Source organism: Myiozetetes cayanensis, unplaced genomic scaffold (assembly GCF_022539395.1).
Source record: "Myiozetetes cayanensis isolate MyiCay16 unplaced genomic scaffold, myiCay2020 scf18, whole genome shotgun sequence".
Classification (NCBI taxonomy): Eukaryota; Metazoa; Chordata; class Aves; order Passeriformes; family Tyrannidae; genus Myiozetetes; species Myiozetetes cayanensis.
Genome location: NW_026087389.1, coordinates 2,354,131 through 2,375,358, shown reverse-complemented (window position 1 = coordinate 2,375,358; position 21,228 = coordinate 2,354,131). Strand labels below are relative to the sequence as shown.

General features: G+C 43.9%; 1 protein-coding gene across 4 annotated transcripts in view; it reads left to right on the top strand.

Annotated features, from left to right (window-relative positions):
• CNTN6 (contactin 6) overlaps positions 1–21,228 on the top strand; it is a 124,511-nt gene that overhangs the window by 95,028 nt on the left and 8,255 nt on the right. For all 4 annotated transcript variants that reach the window (XM_050313248.1, XM_050313247.1, XM_050313246.1 and 1 more), the window contains 6 exons: positions 11,070–11,197; positions 14,037–14,212; positions 14,564–14,681; positions 15,508–15,666; positions 15,761–15,910; positions 19,561–19,631. In XM_050313248.1, coding sequence (XP_050169205.1) covers positions 11,070–11,197; positions 14,037–14,212; positions 14,564–14,681; positions 15,508–15,666; positions 15,761–15,910; positions 19,561–19,631 — 802 coding nt within the window. The remainder of the gene's footprint in view (positions 1–11,069; positions 11,198–14,036; positions 14,213–14,563; positions 14,682–15,507; positions 15,667–15,760; positions 15,911–19,560; positions 19,632–21,228) is intronic.

Here is a 21,228-nt window from a genome sequence, read left to right as displayed (position 1 = left end):
CTAGACACTGCTCCCCTCACAAACGTCTGCCTTAAGCGCCTCCAGCGAATTCGGGATCAGGCCCCTCGTGGAAAAGTCACCTCACAAAAACTCCTTTTGATTGAGGCATTTCAATAAAAGGGGGATTGGAGTTCGTTTTGCTTTGCCAGGGAGAGGTGCTGTTCCTCCAGCACGGGCTGAGGCTCCCCGAGCTCTGCAGGGAATGCACACAAACATATGGGATTCGCTTCCCTCGGAATTTCAATGAGGACAGCGGAGGGAAAGCTGAGACATGAGGGAGGCTGAAGGAGTGCATTAGTCATATACAGCACTTTCCATGCATTAATAATCAGTAATAAGCAAATATTCATAATTTAAGGTGTTGAAGGGGGGGGGGGACTGGGCAAGAGGGATATTTAGGGAATCAATTAAATATGCTCAGTTCTTGTTGGCTCCAAGACTTGCTTGTAGGACACAGTTCAGTCCCATTTCTGTGAAGGATGGTTGGGGATTCTCTGCCATAAATAAAGCTGCTCCAGGTGGTGAATTCTCTTTCCTGTGGCCCACTTGGTTTTGGTGCTTTACACTCAAGTTGCTGCCATTACTCAGAGGAAACAGGGCAGAATGATTGAGCACCGCAATGAAAAGCTGTCTTTCAGCAACCCTCTGCAAAACATTTAATTCTGCAACCAGTCATCTGCAGAGAGGACTGTGCAGATGTCGGGGCTGGGTGGGGGATTTATCTGGTGATTGCTGAGCTCTTCGAGCTGCCCCTTGGAGGCTCAGACTCAGGGGGGTTCTCCTGATCCCAGGGCAAACCTAAGGAGCCAGCAGGTTTTATTCCTTGAAGGGTTGGGTCTGCTCACAGCCCTGTGACCCACCTGGGCAGGACCTTTCTCCTGCCACCTTCTGAGCTCTTCTGGCCACCATCTGCTCCTGCCTTCCCTCTGCTGCTCCCCTGTCCACAGCCAGGTTCCAAAAACAGGAGAGTTGTAACACTTTTAGATTTTTTGTTATTTTTTGGGGAGAAAAAAAATTTGTCGTGTTTCTGTGGATGGAATTAGACAAATAGGGAGCTAAAAATTAAGATAATTTAAACTCTCTGTGAGCAGGGACAGCACCCAGGGAAGGGCTGGAGCTGTGCCAGGGCAGGCTCAGATTGGATCTCAGGGAAAGGTTCTTCCCCCAGAGGGTGGTTGGCACTGAACAGGCTCCCCAGGGCAGTGGGCACAGCCCCAAGGCTGCCAGAGCTCCAGGAGGGTTTGGACAACGCTCTGAGGGACAGGGTGGGGTTGTTGGGGTGTCTGTGCAGAGCCAGGGGTTGGACTGGATGATCCTTGTGGGTCGCTTCCAGCTCAGGACATTCCATGATTCTATAATTATTGGTAAACAGGCAAAGCCCTCAATCCACTGATCAAATACAACATATAAAATATATTGCCTGTGAAACAGCATTTCAGCTGGAGCCAATTTGAGCAGAAATGTGTCAGGGCAGTCCAGCAAACTCCAGTGAAACGTTTCAATTACCAGAATGTCAGTTCTGTTGGTTCAGCTTCCACAATATCCCTTATCTTTAAAAATAAATAAAAAAAAACCCCTCTGCTTGTGGAGGAATCGAGACAAAATGGATGGAAAATTCCAAAATTTGCACTAGTCTGCTAACAAAGGAGGAGATTGATGTCACTTAACTTCTCTTTAGCTGAAGTCAATATGCAGCCTAAGGGAGTTATTTACTTTTCCTTGGCAGGTGCCTCCATCTCAAATGAGACACCGAAGTTTTAGCTGAGCAAAGCTGGGGGAATGAAACTTCTCCCCAGTGTCTGAAAAAAAAAACCCCTCTGCCTGTATTGAAGTCAAACTGATGAGCAGCACAGGCAAAGAGAAGCTTTAGTTGTCAGGCTGTTTAGTGCCACAAACCAAAATATTTGGCCACAAAAAAAAAAAATATTTCAATGCTTTGTGCATAGAAAACACTCTGGATATTTGTATGCTGGAAGCAAGTTTTATATAGAGTATATTTTTCTTATGCTATTCCAGCACTTACCATTTTATTCCCAGCTTTCCAGGTGAATAGCAATGGGATATTAATTTGACTATTATTTTATTTTTTAAGTCTGATTTTTTGAAGCCTGGATTAAGTGTATCTGTGTTTTTATCCTTCTTGCTTTCCTAGCACGAGAAGCTTTGCATAGCTTTGATGAGCTGCCTTAACCCTTCTATCTTATCAGTGTCTGTGTGCTTGTAAAGAAGTTCATTTCCTATTTTAGTATTTAAATAGAGCACTTGAAGTGTGGGCACCAGCAATCAGAGCAATTCCAGTTATCTCAGACACCACTGCTGTAAGTCAACATGAATACAAATTAAGCTTATCTCTTGATGAAACTCTGCTTTTGCTTAGGGAACCAATGGAATTGATTCCACATCTGCTAAATTTGATTAATCACTTCAGCCCCGTTCCTTACTGACAGATAGATTGACAGGAATCAAAAGAGCAGATTTACCTTCCTGCTCTCAGGGCTTGCTCTGAACTTCCATGTTAGGATATCAAAACTCCTACAAAACCTGAGATTGCTGTTTAGAGTTGTTTTTCATCTGCAGCACATTTGGTTCTAACCAGGCAAACCCCACCATGACACCCTTCCTGAGGGAATGGGGAGAGCTACAAGGAATATTTTGTGTTCTAGCTAAAAAAATATCCCATGCTCACATTGCAGTGCTCTCAGCTTCAGAAAATGTATTGCAAGACGCCAGTGAGGCAGCTCTAATGCATTTACTGAGTATTTATTTGCTCTCAGCAGTGGTGTTTTTCTGCTTGTGGCAGTTGTAGGCATCTGCCTGTGCTTCCTTTTGGAACAGTGTCACTGAATCTCCAGCAGGCACATCACACGTGGCAGCACTCACAGGAATATTTGGTGGTCCAGTGAGATTGGCACAAGAAAAGTTTTACAACGCAAGGGTTGGTAGAAAACACCTCAGACTGTCCTGAATTACCTTCAGTCTTCCCTTCTCCACGTTTCCAGTTATTTCTGTCTTCTCCCCCACGCCGAGGGTGAAGGCAGAGGAAGGGAAAACATGAGTGAAACACGAGGAGGGAGACATGAGGAGAAGGAAGAATGAGCACAGATGAGGGGAAGAAAAAGACAATATTTTATTTTTCCTCCTTTATCTTATTTCCCTTTGTTTCCCCCCTCTCTCTGCTCTCTTTGCATTTGAAGTGAACCCACTGCAGAGACACAAGAAGGCAGGAGGGGACCCCCATTGGTACCTGACCCCACGAAACGCTGGAGGGCAGCAGGCAGAGGGTGTTAGTGCAGTGGAAGACACCCAAAAAGGGCTTTTTCCTTTCTTTTCTCCTTCCTTGGACAGTTTCACAGTGGAACAAGCCAATAAACCTAATTTCTCTGTTTATTGCTGACTACTCAGAGCGAGTTTAGCACGTGAGAGAGCGTGAGCACGGGGGGAGCAGATGAACCATATGTTCTGCGTGTGAGAAAGGATGAAACCCTGCCTGATGCTGGATTTATTACAGCTCCCCTCTGCGTGACACCTCCCTGCTACAATTTTAGATTGTTCCCACTCATCCTGGGAACCTTGCTAAGGTGAGCCTTTCCAGGGGCTGTCCTGCATGCCAAGCTGGCCCAAGCAATCTGTCCCTCTTCCATGTCACGTGGAGCTGCAATAACCCAGCCCCAGTGAACACCAGTGCTGTGCCCTCTCTCCCTTTGAGCTCCTGTCCTGTCCCTGCCTCATGCACATGTTCTGATTGATGTTCAGGACTTCATCCAAAGCCAGATAATCTCCTTGGAGTTTTTCCATTGACTTCAGTGGGCTGGGAATCAAGGTTCCTAATTATGAGCTCGTACAAAAAAAAAAATAATGAGAGAATGCAGCCTTCTGTGCTTCTCCTGCAGTCCAAGCTGTCCTGCCATGCACATCATTACTGCTGCACTCTTCTGGGGTGTGTTGCTGTAGCATACAAAAATTGGATGGATTGGATGGAAAACGTGTGGCACAGGCACCAAATAAAAGATTTTGATCCCAAAATTTTGAAGCAAAATGGAATTTAGAGGTGACAGATCAGGGTATGCTGAGGGGGGGATATAAAATGAGATACTGATTCCCGTGGAATCAATACCCTGAGTTGGAAGGGACCCACAAGGATCATCACAGTCCAACTCCTGGCCCTGCACAGGACAAACACGGACTGGGCATGGTGAACAAAGAGTCTTCCAGGGAGGAGTTTCTGGGGTCATTTTGAGTGTGAAGTGACAGCACAGAAACAGCACCTTGAACAAGTGGCTGATGTTGGGCCAACATAAAGCCAAGCACCAGCCACAAAGCCATGAGGTTTGCAGGAGGACACCAACAGCTCTGCTTTAGCCACGGGATTTTATCACAAGGAAATACTTTGCTGTGAGAACTAAAACTCTTCTCAGATTTTTCTCTAAGAGGGAAATCTGAGAGAGGAAAGGAAAAGCTTAAGGGACGCTCACAAGTGACAGAACGTGACTCGCACATTAGGAAGACATAAAATTTCTGTGCTATTTTGAGCAAGGATGTGGGTCTAAGTGAACTATATATGGTGCCTATAATTGTGTCTCAAATTAGGTATAAATTCACCAGCCCAGGGAGGGTTTTCTGCAAGCCAGGGAAGGTGTCCCTGAAAGGGAGTGGAACAAGATGAGCTTTAAGGTCCTTTCCAACCCAAACCATCCTGGGATTCTCTGATTCTGTTTTGTGGGTGAGTTTCCAGGATTTCTGAAATCAAGGCAGTACCACACTGGTGTCAGCTCCTTGTTTGTACAGAATCCTTTCAACCTCACAGCAGGTTTTATTGTGCTTTTCCTTTTGAGACAGGTTCTGACAAGCAGATAGGGAAGAAGTGTCCTGTAACTGAATTAAACTCCCATGCAGAGGGTAATTCAGAGCCTTATGTACTGTTTAAATTCCACTTAAGTCCCATATTAAGAGCTTAGTTTTACATCTGGAGTGAATTTGGCTGTATGAGTGGCTGTGTCTGAGCTCCTAATGGTGTCTGGAGCATCCAAATGATGATTAATGGTGGATTAGAACCCTGGTAGTGTGGCCAGACCATCCTGTGCTGAAAGAACTTCTGTCTGATGTAGTGGAGTTGCAAAAGATTTCATAAAACCAGCAGAACTTGTAGGAAGACAGAAATTTGGCAACTGTTTTATTTGGCAATTCAGTTCACTTTCTATTTTTCTTTCCCACACACACAGAGGTGCTGTTGCCCAGTATTCCCTGGCTGCAAGTTCTGAGATGTGTGACTACAATAGATTTAGGCACATCTCTACAGATATGGTATTTTTGAAGCTTTTTTTCTTTGGTCATCACATAAAAACATCTGCCTCACTTATAATCCTTGAGTATGTTAAAGACAGGGCAAAACAATGTGTGCTGGTTTGTGTTAAAGGCAGTTGCAGCTCCTAAAAATACTGGCTTTTCTCTGGAAGCCTTGTGAGGGAGTGTAGCTCAGTTCAGATGTCTGTATATATTTACATAAATAAATATTTGTGGTCCCAAACTGCAGAGATTTGATGCAAAACTAATTCTGTTTTTAGGAAGAGAGGGGAATTTCTAGAAATAGGAAGGGACAGTGTTTTAGCATCACCTTGTATAAATTCTAATAGTGCTCTTTTCTCAACTATTTTAATAAGAGTATTCAGCAAGATTGTGTAATGTTGTTTTGATCCAAATAGTTAAAAGATTATAATGGCATTTATTTTATTTCCAGTTAATTGTCAGTCAACCCTGAAGCTCATTTATATCAGCATGCGGATAAAGAAAATCTTTTAAGCATAGTTTATTAAATGGCAATACTATTAGCATACAAATTACCCTCAGAATAGAATAAACAGGTACAAAGATCATTAACATATGATACAGACAGTCAGATCTCAGATGGGACTCAGTGGGACCTTTTCAAAAATACCAGGGCTGTCATCAGCAGGGACAAGTCATTCACTCAGTCAAACTTTGCTCACATTTCCATCTGCATAAATCACTGTAATTCTGAGCCTCTTGGGAGCTGTGCTGTTCCTGCCCCTCACTCTCTCCCCTTTGTAGTTTTTAATTCAGCCTCTCTCCTGCCTCTCAGTCTTTGTAAAATTAGACAAGTCAGATGTTGTCTCAGCGTCTGCTGGCGTGTCTGCCGATATTTATAAACAATATATCTTTGCACAGCCTGGAAAGCAGGAGTGGGTTTGCTCCTGAGCAGCAAAGAGGGGCTGAGAAGACACGGTTTCAAATGGGATTTCTCAGATAATAAAAATTACTTTGCCTCTGATTCCATCAGATCAGATGCCTCCCTTTTATCTGCTCAGTGGCTGCACTAACCTCGGGAGGTGTCAGAGGATAGAGGCAGACAGGAGACCAGGAGAGGGGATCTTTACAGGAAGAATCAGCATTCCTTTATTTGGGAAGGAATTGCGCCCTTGGAGAGATCGGTGCCCTCCTGGAAGTGCTGGAATCTGGGGCTCGATTCACCCCCAGGTTTACACCAATCCACCTCAACCAGTCTGGATGGGGATTTCAAAGGCATTTTCTGGACTGGATCCATGCATTTCACATCCATGAATTAACATCCCAACCCTCCCCAAAACAGCTTGGCTGTGCCCAAGCCTACCCCTGCTGCACTTCCAAATCTAATAACCTGACACCTCTTTCTTTCCTCAGATTTTACTGTTCTCTCAGCCTTGTTAAATACATATTATTCTTTCGTGCTCTTAAGATCAAAGCAAATAGCCATCAACAATCTTTTGTTCACGTGAGACAACACACTGGGAGCTGGTTTGTTTGGCCTGGTTAATTAAAAGCTGTACCTATCATCCCTGCTTGATTTCTCGAGTTCTTAACTTAAAAAGTATGTGTGACAATTTTAATGAGCTCTCACTTCTTCCCAGCCTGGTGTCTCCTGCACAAACTTTGCAGACTCCTCTTTTTGAACATCACACAGAGCTCTGACTCCAGCAGGTCCTGGGGAGGCTGTTTGTCTTCCCTTCCTGCACTTGGTGTGCATCCCTTCTGCTGGTGGAGTCACTCAGAGGGGACTTTCAATACTCACATATAATAGTTTTAATCTAGAAGAGGGTGATTTAGACTTAGGCTTGTGCTCAAGCAATCCCTGGCTCCATCAGAGCTTTATGAACAGCTGTGTCCTGAGATCTTCCTTCTCCTCCTTTCACAGGGAGGAGATCCATTCATTAGATCCACTTCAGATCTCCTGCTTTTTGTCCCTCCACAGGCACTTATTTATTTATAGAGAGAAGTCCAGTTTTCCTGGCAGACAAAATACTCTCCTTGCATTGTATTGGACAAGTTCAACTTTTCTGTCTTGGAATTACCTTGTCTTCTGATGCAGCTGCTAAGAATTATTATCTCCAGCCTTCACACAGCCTAAAATGTTGTGAAAAGCGCTGGTTTTCAGCAAGCCTTTCAGCAGGTGAGACAGCATTTCACAGCTTCTTTTTAAGCCACTTGTTAGAGCTTGATCCAAAGCCCATTAAAGGAAATATTCCCATTGCCTGCTGCATCCCAGCTCTCTTATTTGAAAGGCAAATGGAAGAGGACAAAGTGCAGCCCCTCTGAACCCACCCAGAGTGTCGAATCGTGGCTCATGGTTTGTTTTTTTTTGTCTTGCATCTGAAATGGATCATCTTGACTTTTGTCCGGGCTCTGTTTCTCATCCCTCTCCTGACCCAGACCTCAGGACAGCTGGAAATTTCTCACTTTTTTTTTTTTTTATTTTCTTTAATCCCCTTCCCCACTACACTAATCACTCTGGAGCCCTTTGTGCTCTAAGATAAATTCTGCCTGAGTGTCTTATTTACTGCTCACTCCCTAATTGTTGTTAGGTAGCCTGACCCGTTTCAAACAGCTCCCAGGTTTTTCCTAGCACCTGGTTTCTCTCTGCTAAGCTCTGTTTTGATCCACTGAAAGAGCCATTCCATCCTCAGCCTGCCCAGCCATTGAAATATTGTTTCAGAACAGCATTTCTTCAGATCAAACATCACCTTTGTCAGCTCTTGAGTGGGTACAAACCACTCTTAGCGGATAAATTAGAAAAATGGGAATTATTCAGGGCTCAAATCCACGTGAAGGACAGAGGGGAAAAATCTGAGTGAGACATGACTAAACTTCAGTGGAAAAGCTGCAATCAGAGCCTGTGCTTTCAAAGCTTGTCCCCTTTGCTATTCTATATTTCACAGCCCGTTTTTCCTCTGTATTTATCTCCATTGAAGCTTTTGGGGACTGAGATTCTCTTCCCTTTTTGCCTCGTGCTCACTTTTGGATTCTAATTTGCACCTAAGAGCTTTTAGGTGCAACTACAGTAAAAATAACAGGTCATCAATATTTGATGGAGAGAAAGACACCACAGTGGCTTGTTATAACTTATGATTCAGGTATCCAATTTATGAACATTTGCTGATTCACACTCGAATCTCTTTGGATGCTGTTTGATGAACACCATATGTTACCCAACCACTCGGTTGCATCCACTATTTTATCACCAGCAATTTCTACTGATGATGTTTTCTGGTGGCTGGTGAAAGCTGATGGGAAGAAATGCATCATTAATGCAAAAAAAATATGGCAGAGGCAGAGTGGAATACTTGAATTTCTTCATATTTAAGCCTGCCTTTAAAATAGTGTCTCACTGTGTGTCCCCCTGCCAAGAGGGAGAGACACCCACGTGTCCTGTCTTGATGCAGAGTTGTCCCAGCAGCAGAATTCCTCATATTATGGAATCACAGGATCACAGAACATCCTGAGTTGGAAGGGACCCACAAGGAGCATCAAATCCAACTCCTGACCCCAACAATCCCACCCTGTCCCTGAGAGGATCATCCAAACCCTCCTGGAGCTCTGGCAGCCTTGGGGCTGTGCCCACTGCCCTGGGCAGCCTGTTCAGTGCCCACCACCCTCTGGGGGAAGAACCTTTCCCTGAGATCCACCCTGAGCCTGCCCTGACACAGCTTCATTCATCCTTCCTTATCCAAGAAAATGTCATTTACTTGATACATCACCGGATTGAAGAGTGTATTCTTTTTTTTTTTTTTTTCTTTTTGCTTCCTATTTTGCTCTGCTCAAGTTTACTATGGATCTACAATGGATTTTTAAACCTGAACTTATTTCCTCTCCGTTCTACAAATGTTCAGCTAACAGCTGCTGCAGTACCTGGTGATTATTGCCAAGGAAACAAAGATTTTCCATTGAAGCCTAAATCCTTTTCCCTCTCAGCTCCACAGCCCAGTCACAGCATGCCCAGAACAACAGGAGCATCTCGGCTTCTCTCATTCCTAAATCCACCTTGCCCTGCTCAGGGGCAGATCTTTCAGCAGGGTAAGGTCAGATGGGTGTGGGGGACATGAATCTGGGGGGGGATCTAAGTGAAAAGTTCCCCAGAAATCCAAGTCTAGTGCTTGTCTTCAATCCTGAGAGGCTGGAAGGGTGTACAGGGAAGCAGGACAAGGACTGATGTGTGTTCCTCGTGTAGCTACAAGTGTATAAATCCCCGAGTGGAAAGCAGGGAGACAGTGTGATGGGTTTTTTTTCTGTGTTTAATGGTTCTGATTCTACTGCCAGCTTCAACTTCTGCTCCTGTGATTGTTCATTCCCTTTAATAATTCATTAAATCACCCGATCTTATGTTGTTAGTAATAAATATTAAATGCCCAAGCTGTGATGCATGAATGAGATATCTTCTATTTTATAAAAGGATTCTTGTATTAGAGTTAAATGTCAATTAAAAGAGGAATATAAAAAATGATGCAGTGCTGCTGTGAGTGCTGAAATGAATGAAGCCTGGTTTCCTGTGGATTTGTGGCTGGATTTTGACAGGTGTCAGGAAGTGTGGCATTTGAAGGCAGCTCTTCTGTGGTTGGGGGCAGATTTTTTTATGGAGTGTGATTACTGACAAGAGGAGCTGGGATCCTGAACCCATTTATATAAAACTTCCAGGAGCTTCATGTCTTAAATTTCTTCTAAACCCAGATAAAAATTTGGTCAAGAACGTCCACCTCCACCAGGTGCAACACGTAGATGAAGAACTGAGAAAAACAGTAACAAACCACCACAGGATAATATTTTCTGTGCAAAAGTTCATTGTTTACCTAATTCAGTTTTCATTTTCAAATTCTCTGCTTTAAGATGTGTGTTCTGTGTGTTCTGAAGAAGATCCCAAAATCCTGAATACTTTGTGGGTAACAGCTGGAAGGTGCCAGGCAAAGAGTGAGAGCTTATCCCAGGAAATCATATTCCAATCTCTGGACTGACTTACATCCTAAAGCAGCATCTCATGGACTTGAAGAACCCTAGGAACAAGATCAAAAATTAATTTTGTCCATAAAACCCAGGAATGGTCCTGAAATTACTATTAAATGCAATTTCCCCAATACTCTGGAAACTGGGGCAAACATCTTGGTGACTGATAAAGGGGGTTGGAGAGCCTGTGAGATAATGATGTGTTTTATTTGGCTCCCTGGCTTGTGGGGTGGCATTTCAACATTTCAGCCACTCTGTTAATATCCTTTAATAATTATCCAGACAACTGGGCTCAGACACAACCTTAGTAAGGCTTGAAAAAAAAAAAGTCCCCTTGGTAAAATACAGCACAATTAACTAACAAGTTGAGACTTCCTTCTTTCTCCTGAGACTCCAGATTTTGCTGCCAGAAAGTCAGCTGGAAAAGTTAGTGATCAATCCCAGTCTGTCAATATAACATTGCTAATACAGAAATCAAGAATAAGCAGAGGTGAAAATTGGTTGATACATATTCAGCTGGCTGGGGGAGAGAAAAAAAGTGGAAACATTTCAATATTAAAAGTAGTGTGGCATTTTCATCTAACAAAAGTCTTTTTCTATTCTGGTTTTCTATTGTTGCCCAGAGAAGCCATGGTTTTCACATCTTTGGAAGTGTCCAAGGCCAGGTTGGAAGGGGCTTGGAGACACCTGGGCAGGTGGAAGGTGTCCCTGCCCATGGCAGGGGGTGGAACGAGATGGACTTTAAGGTTTCTTCCAACCCAACCCATTCTGGGATTCCATGGTTCTCTTCTCTTTGTTTTCCCCAGGGTGGTGTTCCTGGAGGATGGCAGCCTCAGGCTCTCCAACATCACCAGGGCAGATGCTGGAGTGTTCACCTGTGTAGCAACAAACCAGTTTGGAGCCGCCAGGAATTCCGGGAACCTGATCGTGAAAGGTACTTTGGGATTTTCTTTTGTGCAACAAGATGAGCTTTGAGGTCCCTTCCAACCCAAACCACTCTATGATTCGAATTTACAACTCTCTTTTTTCCTTAATATTCTTGTTTTCAGTGCTATCAGAGTAACTGCAGCCTGCAGGGGTGAGCTCCTCCCCAGCCTGCTGCAGCTGGTGATGGAAAATCTTTTCCATACTCATCTTCTGAAAGATCAATTAGCACTGATGCAGCACAAGGTGTGAGCTGAGATGATGCCACAGCACAGCCAACAATGAATAAACCAAGAAGTTTAGGGTTTAGGCAGCTCTTTGTTAAGGTTCTGTACCACTTCACGTGTCACATACATTGGAGCACTATGGAAAAATCACATTAAAACATGAAAAAAAAAAATTTAGTTTGGCATTTATGAAGTTTATTAAAACACTGAGTAACAACATGGTATAAAAATGATCTTGTTTGCAGGGAACATTTGTTTTTGTTTCCCCTCTGGAGAAGTTTTGGCTGTTCAATTATAGGCCTCATTGCTTCAGCATTATTTTCAACTGAAATGTCAGAACTTGGAAAAGCATATCTAATGTGCAAATTAAGTTTATTGCTGCTCATTGAGTTGTTTATTCTTTGTGGAAGAAGTCTTTATTACACCTCCAGCACTCACAACATCTTCTCCCTTTTCTCCTCTGAAATGGGATTTGCCATATAATGCATGTCTGCTGTTGCTAAGCAAGAGAGATAACACAGACCCAAGAGCTTTTAAGAAGCTTTTAAAAGTATTTGGGGTGAAAGTCATGGAGACAAATCCTTAAAAGAAGCAGAAAATATCACAGAAGTGAACACTGCATCAGTGGGATCACTGGGTGTGAGGAGGATGAAGAAGAGGTTCAAGAAGATGATAATACCATAATAATATTAATGTTTCCCCTCTAAGTGTCATTTATGCAGTTCTGTTTCAGCTGTGAGGATAAGAAGTGCAGGAGGACAAGCAAGAGGAGAAAACTTTGTAGAGGTTTCTCTGTAGTTCCCAGATACTTTTCAAAATTATATATTCAAGGTTCCTTGCACTCCTCAGTGGAATTACTTCATTTGAGATTTATGGAGCTGAGTTTTTTGCCAGCCTGTGCTGAAATCGGTGGAGCTGTGCCAGCAGAGAGAGAACAGGGCCCTGGAATCGTCTGGAATTTATGGCATGTGACACACTGCTCCCAGGGAGAGGAAGAGATCTCTCTAAACTAATGATGGAGTATCTTTAAGACAGTCATCTGAGGCCACAGCATTTCTGCAGACCTTGTCCTCAGCTGCTGGGGGAGATGCCACAGATGATGACAAGGCTGTGAAGAGCAATCAGAATATGCAGACAAATCTGTGTGTTCCAGGGCTGAGCTTCCCGAGGGGAACCTCAGACACTCTCTTGATGATACCAAAAACCCCCAAATTAATTTGTCCATAATAATACAAATCAGACAAGTTCCTTCTTTGTTTTCCTTCGAAAATGTTTCTTGATGAGTGCACCAAGTGTATCTCTGCTGTATCACAGCATACCACCAAAACTAGGAAGACCCTGTTCTGTTTTATAAAGTTAGAAGAAAATGCAACACTCTCCCTTGTTTCTGCTTGCCCACTGCCACCCAGTCACTCACCCAGTGACCAGTGCAGCCCAGATCCTGGGAAGAAACCCTGCCAGTTCCCACCTCCACTCACACACTGATCAATGACTTCAAAGATGGGGACAGTGTGGTTGAAAAGGGGTTTGAAGGTCAGGGGCTGGATCCCCTTCAGGCACCAACCCTTTGGAACCAGGGCCTTGGGAAAACCAAACCCCTGAGGCCCTGGCACAGGTTGGCCAGAGAAGCTGTGGCTGCCCCATCCCTGGGAGTGTCCAAGGCTGGCTTGGAGCCACCTGGGTTGGTGGAAGGTGTCCCTGAGGTGGAACTGGATGATCTTTAAGGTCCCTTCCAACCCAAACCAGCCTGGGATTTGATGATTTCTGACACAGAGTTAAGCTGTGAGGACACTGAACTAACACAGCTTGTGCACATTTTCTTCTCCTCCACTCACATTATTTTCAGAACAAATTAATGCTGTTTCTGCTCCCATTTCATACAGGTGTCTAAATTCTCCCTATTTTATAACACTTGCACACACAAAAGCTTTATCCAAGGGAATTGCTTACAACAAAGTGGTTGTTATCTCTAATCTGCCTGCCACTCATATCAACACAAGTGAAGCCATGTAAACCTATTTCTTTCCCCTTCAGCGAGTTAATACTTCCCTTAATAAGAGCTGCAAGTCTGTTTCTCAGTGTAATGGGTTAAAAATGATCAAATAAATAGTTTTCCTGCCTGGGAAAGTATCTTTGAAGCTGTAACCCAAGCAGTGCTGTGTAGTAAAGCACCACTAACATTAATGTAGGTTAAGGATGTCCATGTATAAAGGAAGTGAAGATGAACAGCAATTTTTGCTTTTGCTGCAGTTTCTGCTCAGGAGAGATTTTCAAGTTTGAAGATGTTTTTAAGAGTCTTAATGAAGCCTGTACTTTTTTAACTGAGATCATAACTATTGACTATGGGCTTTGCAAAATACAATATGACTCATTCAGAATGTTGCCCTGGACATCTGCTCACCCCTAGAGGCACACCAGGCTCCTTGGGTTGGTACTGCCAAAGCAAGGGGCTACCACAAGGCAAGAGTGTTCTGACATCATCATTGTATTAGAGACAATTCCCTTTATTATGGAACGTTTGGGCCAATTTGAAATAATTTCAGCAGTGGGACAGAACTCCTTCGGGATTCACTATTTTTATAAGCATTTTTAATCAAAATGATCTGGTTTTTGTCTCTGCAGAAAGGACTGTAATCACTATTCCACCTTCTGACACGGATGCAACAGTTGGAGAAAGCATAGTCCTGCCCTGCCAGGTGTCCCACGACCCCTCCCTTGCCGTGGTGTTCACATGGTCATTCAATGGCCAGAGAATCCAGCTGAGCAGGGGAATAAATCACTTTGAAAGGATTGGAAGAGTAAGTTTCCCCAACTCCTCGATGAAACCCTTTGCCACTGTCTTTAGACCACACAAATGTTTACCATAATTCTCCCATCCCTATTTATATGCCTGGCAAATCACTGTTCCTTTACAAGGGCTGCAGCCATTTATTTCTCTGCCCTAAATTTCATAAAAGCGCTTGAGTTATTTGTGGAGCCATAATAAAAATGTCCACATGAAAGAAACTGATGAGAGCTATGAATATTTTAATTTAAAAGCTGAATTTTTCATTAATATTGAGCAATTTATAAAAATGCCCAGTCCGAAAAGCACGTTGTGAGTGATTAGTTTACTTTTTTGTTGTTGTTGTTGGTTTTTGTATCTCCAGGAATCTGCTGGGGATTTGATGATAAGAAATATTCAGCTCCATCATTCTGGGAAATATGTGTGCACGGTGCAAACAACTCTAGACAGTCAATCTGCAGCAGCAGATATCATTGTGAGAGGTATGTCTGTGAAATGGAGACACATCCATCTTCTGGAGGAACCAGAAATTCCTACCATCAGCTCTTGTTTAAATGATCCCAATATCAATTCAACCTTTCAATAGTTAAATGCTTTACATTTTGTATCTTGGCCCCAGAATTGACTCAGACTGTGGCCAACATGGTCCTGGTATTCATCCAGACCTTGTGCAGGTCTGCCATGGGCTCCTTGGAAGGCAACATTTTCTGGCCACACAGGTCCAGGTGGTCCCCTCATTTCACTTCCTCCAGGTGTCTCTGGGTCCCTGTGCAGGCTGGGAAAATGAAAAGGCCTCATTCCTTTGTTTCCCCTATTTGGAGATAATATGAAAAATATTTTCTATGGGCAACTAACTCAGCTTTTAGTGCCAGCAGGGAGAGAAATGCTGGGATGGGGTAGACCTTCTAAACCCTCAGAGAAATCAGAGATCTCCGTAGGGTACCCATCCGGCATTCTTGCTAAACCTCAGTTTGAATTCAGTAGGAATTCTGAGAATGCTGGATGGTTCAACAACAGACACATTGAGGAACTTTCTTTGTCAGAAAAATCCCCCTCCCCTTTCCTTTGTTTGTAGTTTTCATGTTAGCAACATAAAGACATTAATTTTCCTGACTCACACACCCTCATTCCTTATAAAAATGTAATTCAGGCAAGGAAGGAGCCATCACTTAGAGATTGTGCTGCTTTTATGACACCGCAGCTTCACGAATAATTCCAGTGACTTGAGAGAGTAAGACTTGCCCAACCCATTCCAGCAGCGAACCTTCTCTTCCCAATGCCTTCATCTTAAAATGCTGATCATATCAGGCCCCCCAGGTCCACCAGAAGATGTTAAAGTTGAACATGTTTCTAGCACTACTGCTGTGTTATCCTGGAAGCCTGGAGTAGAGAATAACAGTCCAGTCCAGATCTACAGCGTCCAGACCAGGACTCCGTTCTCGGTGGGATGGCAGGTGGTTTCCACAGGTGAGAAATGTGGGAGCTGCCTGGAATTTTTTATGTATGCCATTAATTTGTACCTCAAAGATCCACTGTCATCGTCATGTTTGGTTTTTTTTAGCCCCTGAAGTCATTAATGGCAGGACTCACAAGGCCACGGTGGTTGATTTAAGCCCTTGGGTTGAGTACGAGTTCCGTGTGGTCGCCAGCAACAGTGTTGGGATTGGGGAGCCAAGCAGACCATCAGCTCTACTGAAAACCAAAGCAGCAGGTCAGTTCCCAGCTTTCTGGCAGTTTTTTTCCACCCAGACAGGTTGGCAGGTTCCAGGTGTGGGAATTTCACTGCACCAGAGCTACTCACTCCTACAGGGTTGTGTCCCATGGGCGAGGAACCTTCCCCTAGGGCACGTTACTGGATGGGGCTCTGAGCAACCTGGGCTAGTGGAAGGTGTCCCTGCCCATGGCAGGGGTGGAACTTGAGGTTTTTAAGGTCCATTCCAACCCAAACCATCCTGTGATAAAGGCTGGAGCTGGCCCATGCTTCCTCCTTTAGACATGTCCCAAAATATATCTAACCCATAACCTGAACACAACCTTTCACTCGAGCAGTTGAGGAACAACATTTGTGTTCTCCCAATCAAAACCAAGCTTATCCCCTGCTCAGGGACCTGCATGTGAAATGATAACACCAGCTCTCTGACATAGCCCACCTCTGTTTGATATCTGAGCATCAGGAGGAGCAGGATATTGGCTTTAACTGGAGGAAATAACTTACAGCATCCAAATCCCACTGACTCCAGCACGGGATCCTTACTGTCTAACCTCTACCCATTTATCTTCTGGGGCTTGGAAACTCATGGGAAGCAGACTCATTTTTGGGTGACTCACAGTCACCTGCTCAGTTTGGTACAATTCATCTGATGCCCAAACCTTTGGTCTGTTTTATGTTTCTCCAGCCCCCTGCTTATCAACTCTCTCCCACCTCTAAAATCAGTATTTGTAGGATTGAAAGCACTAAAATGGAAGCAGCTTCTACAAGCCACTTTCTCCTTTCTCTTTCTCTCATTTGCCAAGCCCTGAAGTTTGGCAAACTGCATTTCAGGACAGGACTCAAAATTGGGTATTGTACCTTATACAGAAGAAAATACATTTTCCTTAGAAAGGGGGATCTATTTGTTTCTCAAAGTAGAGTCATAGAATGGTTTGGGTTAGAAGAGACCTTTGAAACCATCTTGTCCCAAACTCTTGTAGGGTCACCTTCCAGAGGGGGTAGATTTCCTAAATTTCCCAGCAGATTATCACAGATATATATTCTCCATCACATGAAGCCAAAATTAGTCTTCCTTGCTCTTACCAAGGGCTTTGTAAAATGTGACATTCAAAACCAGCTATAAAGTCAGCAAAAGCTTTCAACTTTTAAAGCTTTTTTTTAATGTGCTTATTTTTTATTAGAGGGATTCACAAGGCTAGGGCTACAAAGAGAAAGAGACAATAAAATTAGTATTATTTATCATGGCAATAACACAAGGAACATTATTTCCTTACAGTGTAGCACTGTCTGAAGTTTAACAAAAGGAAGAGAAAGCCTCTCTTCAGGTTTGAGTTGCTTAACCCCTCCACTGCTGTAAATAACTGTGTCTCAAAACATTGCTGTGAAATTATCCTGATTTTTTAGCCAGGACAGGAGACTGAGAGCAGTAGGACAGTGGGGACAGCAAACAGCTGGTCAACAAGGGGAGAATTTGAGCTTCACTGTTGTAATGACAATTTTGCCAGCTGAAAATCTGAGCATTAGTAGATTTGTGGATGCAAATGAGCCACTGTTCATTTCATTAAAATGGAGCTGTGAATTAATTGAGCCTCTGTTGGTGCATTCAGCTGTGAATTTTCATCTGTTTCTCAACTCTGACCCAGTTGAGGCTCCACTGAGCAGTGGTACAAAATTTCCCCCATGCAAATGTAGTAAGTACTGAACACATTTAACACATGAGCTAATTGAGCATCAGTTGGATCATGAAACAGGGAAACACAAGGCTTGAAAGTCTGTTTTGCCTTTTTAATGCAGCTCTTGTCAGTCTTAGATTATTTGCCTCTGATGTGCACAGAGACATTGATTGTGAGTGACAAAACCCTCCAAGAGAGCCCAGACTGTTTGCACTTGCACTCACTTTTATGGCTGCACAGCAAAACTACCCGAAATTCCTGCATTTTTAGGGAGGATGAAATCAGATAAAGTTTGTGTGTGGAATCTGGAATATATGGAAACTGGAATCTAGAAGTGATAGCAGGTTGACATCAACTCCTGTGAACTTCAAGTCCTGTTGGTTTCGTTGCCACCCCTGGGGCTGGGCTAACACTGGGTGGATGAATGGGAAAGACAAGCAGATATGGCAAAACTTGCCAAAATCTCTGAAAAAACTTCTGAGGTACAAATATCCCACCTATTTCTGCCCCTTCTTCAGCCCTGGCTCGACATGTCAGGTTTTTAAATGGTGAGAGCTGAATAAAGGGATGGATAGAACAATCTTGGAATTTCTAAGGGCAGTACTGAGGGTTTGGAGACAGCACCAGTCCAAAGGTCTTATGGAGGGTTCCTGTCTCTGCCAGTTCCAGGCTTGTCCTCTTTTTTTATGCTTCTCTAGCAGGTGACAATAAACATGGTATCACAGAATCACAAAGTCACATCATGGTTTGGGTTGGAAGGGACCTTAAAGATCATCCAGTTCCAACCCCCTGTCATGGGCAGGGACACCTCTCACTACCCCAGGTTGCTCAGAGCTCCATCCACCGTGGGCTTGAACTCTCCCAGGGAAGAGCAAGAGGCAGGAAATGCTGATATTCTGTTTGCCCCTCCCCCAAGAGCCTTTTGAGTGATGAGAAGCCCCTTCAGCCTCCAACACCAACACAGAGCCTGATCTCAACCCTGCACCCCTGGTGCCAAACACCTGGGGCAGTGCTGGGGAGATCAAGCTCTAATCAACCAACTTTTGGTCACTTACAGTCTTGGGAGGAGAAAAGCAAAGTGTGAGCTTTGAATTTCCTAAGAAAAGCATCCAGCCAATTAAAAAAAATTAATATATTGCTCCAACAACATGTTTACCGAACAAATGCATAATTAGTAAATCAGTAGTGTTGCAGCTACAGTCTGAATGGAACATCATTTTGCCAATTAGTTGATGAGGCATAATAATGTCAGATACTTGATGCTCCAAGCTTCTTTAATTAATTTTTTGAACCAGGGTACTCATGTATCAAATACATCTGTGGCTTCAGCCTTAGAAACTTGAAAATGTGTAAACATAATTTCAGTTCATTTAAAACAGGCTGTTGTGCAGTAGAATCCCTGTTCTACCTGTTGGAAGGTGGGATAGCTGCATGTGAGCTGGGAAAGGCTCTGATCATCCTTGCTGGAAAGACCTCCAGGATCATCAAGTCCAACCTTTGACTGATCACCACCTTGTCCAGAACTGGACACAACACTGAGGTGTGGCCTCAGCAGTGCCCAGCACAGAGGGATGATCCCTGTCCTGGTCCTGCTGTCACACCATTCCTGACCCAGGCCAGGTGCCACTGGCCTTCTTGCCCACCTGGGCTCATGCTCAGCTGCATTGACCAGCACCCCCAGGACTTTTTCCAGCTTTCCACACACTCTTCCCCGAGCCTGGAGTGCTCCATGGGGCTGCTGTGATGCAAGTGCTGTAGGTTGTCCTCATCCCATGGATCCAGCCTGTCCAGATCCCTCTGCAGAGCCTTCCTGCCCTCCAGCAGAGCAGCAATCCCCCCCAGCTTAGTGCCATCTGAATTGCTGAGGGTGCCCTCAACTCCTTTGTCCAGATCATCCTTAAAGTTATTAAACAGCACTGGCCCCAGTCCTGAGCCTTGGGGAACCAGTCACAAGTACCAACATCTTTTCTCCTCCAGTTCCCGTGGTGGCACCGACGAACATCAGCGGAGGAGGAGGGAGCCGCTCCGAGCTGGTCATCACATGGGAGGTAATTAGCTCAATTAACCTAAGATGGCTAATGGGGGAGAATCCCTGGGTGAAATCACAAGCCTGCTGAAATCCAAAGGCTTTTTTGGTCACTGGCTGTGGCTGAGCCTGCATTTCCCCCTGCATGTGGAGGGAAAACAGCCTGTAAGATATACAGCAAGTTTGCTGCGTTACAGCCAACAATTTATAAAAATAAACATTTTAAGAGGCATGTTGTGAAGATGTTTAGAAGTCTGTATAACCCTCTTATCTCCATTGTACAGCAGGTGCTTAACACACTAATCTGCTTGGCCATTTTCTGCATTTACATTTTTCCCACTTTTGTTTACATGTTTCCCATTCTGGAACGCTGTGCTGACAAGACATATCCTATTATGTGTTAAAGGAGATGAGCCCTTTAATTCTCCAGCACTCCAGTGAGAGCAAAGAATACACATTTTTAGAACATTTAATACCATACAAGTGGCAAAGGGTGAACACAGGTCATTTCAGAGGGTGGGAAGTGGGTGGTGTGGGAAGGAGCCCTCCTTGTCCAGCCATCCAGCAGCTCCCACAGGCGTGGGGAGGAAGGCAGGCAGCCTCTGGGCACTGATGGGACAGGTGCTTGGTCAAACTGAAAACAATCAGCTCAAAAGAAAAAATAATCCATGTCAGTGCCAATGTTTTGCCCTCCCCACACTGCAAACAGTGAAACTTCACTTTTCCTGGACTAAGTTCTCCTCCATCTGCATCTTTCACACTTTTTTTTTTTTTTTTCTCCTCTACTGATTTACTCTTTGGGAGCAAAAGAACATGAAAATCAAAACCAGCCTGAGAGATCTCAATCAAATTATCCTGTTGGACTCCATAGTGTGTTGTGAAAAATAGTCAGAAGAAATACTAATTATGCCCAGCTAACAACGCTGAACACGACTCTCAGCTTTCTGTGATGCACTCACTAAGCATCTTGATTAAATCTGAGGTCACAGAAGCCTCAGAAACAAATTAAATGCTCTAGAAAGTAGCTTGAACTTTTATAAATCCCCAGTGCACCATCATCCCTCACACTTAACTCTCTCAGGGCTGGAAAAGAGATGGAAAGGAGCACACTGGGGAATTAATGTTTGCAAAACACTTAAGGAGAGACACGTGTTGTTATATGTGAGTTGTTATTAGAATTAGAAGGAAATTATGGAGAAAAGAATAAAATAATTGCTCTGAAAACTTCTGAGGTGTTTCCTGATGGTTTTTCTCCCGTGTTCTTACCCCATTCATGCTCCCAGGAGTTTCTCTGCAGGTGAAGGGGTTGGAGCCAGGAACCAGACTCTGCCCCTGTGTCTTCCTCTCCTTTTGCACCCTTTTCCATGCCTGCTTTTCCATGCCCCTCACTTTTATGCATGCACCTGAAACAAATGAAGTTTTACTGAGAAACTCTTCTTTCCTCCCACTGGGTTTGTTTCAGAAATGTTCTCTTGCTTTGAGAAGCCCATGTGGAAGTATTTTTATCCCATGCCAACAATGAAGCTCTTGCTGGACACGGTGTTGATGTAATTGCCTGTTCAGGATGAGACATTCCTACATATCTTGACATGAGGTTTTATTAATAGAAACATTAATTT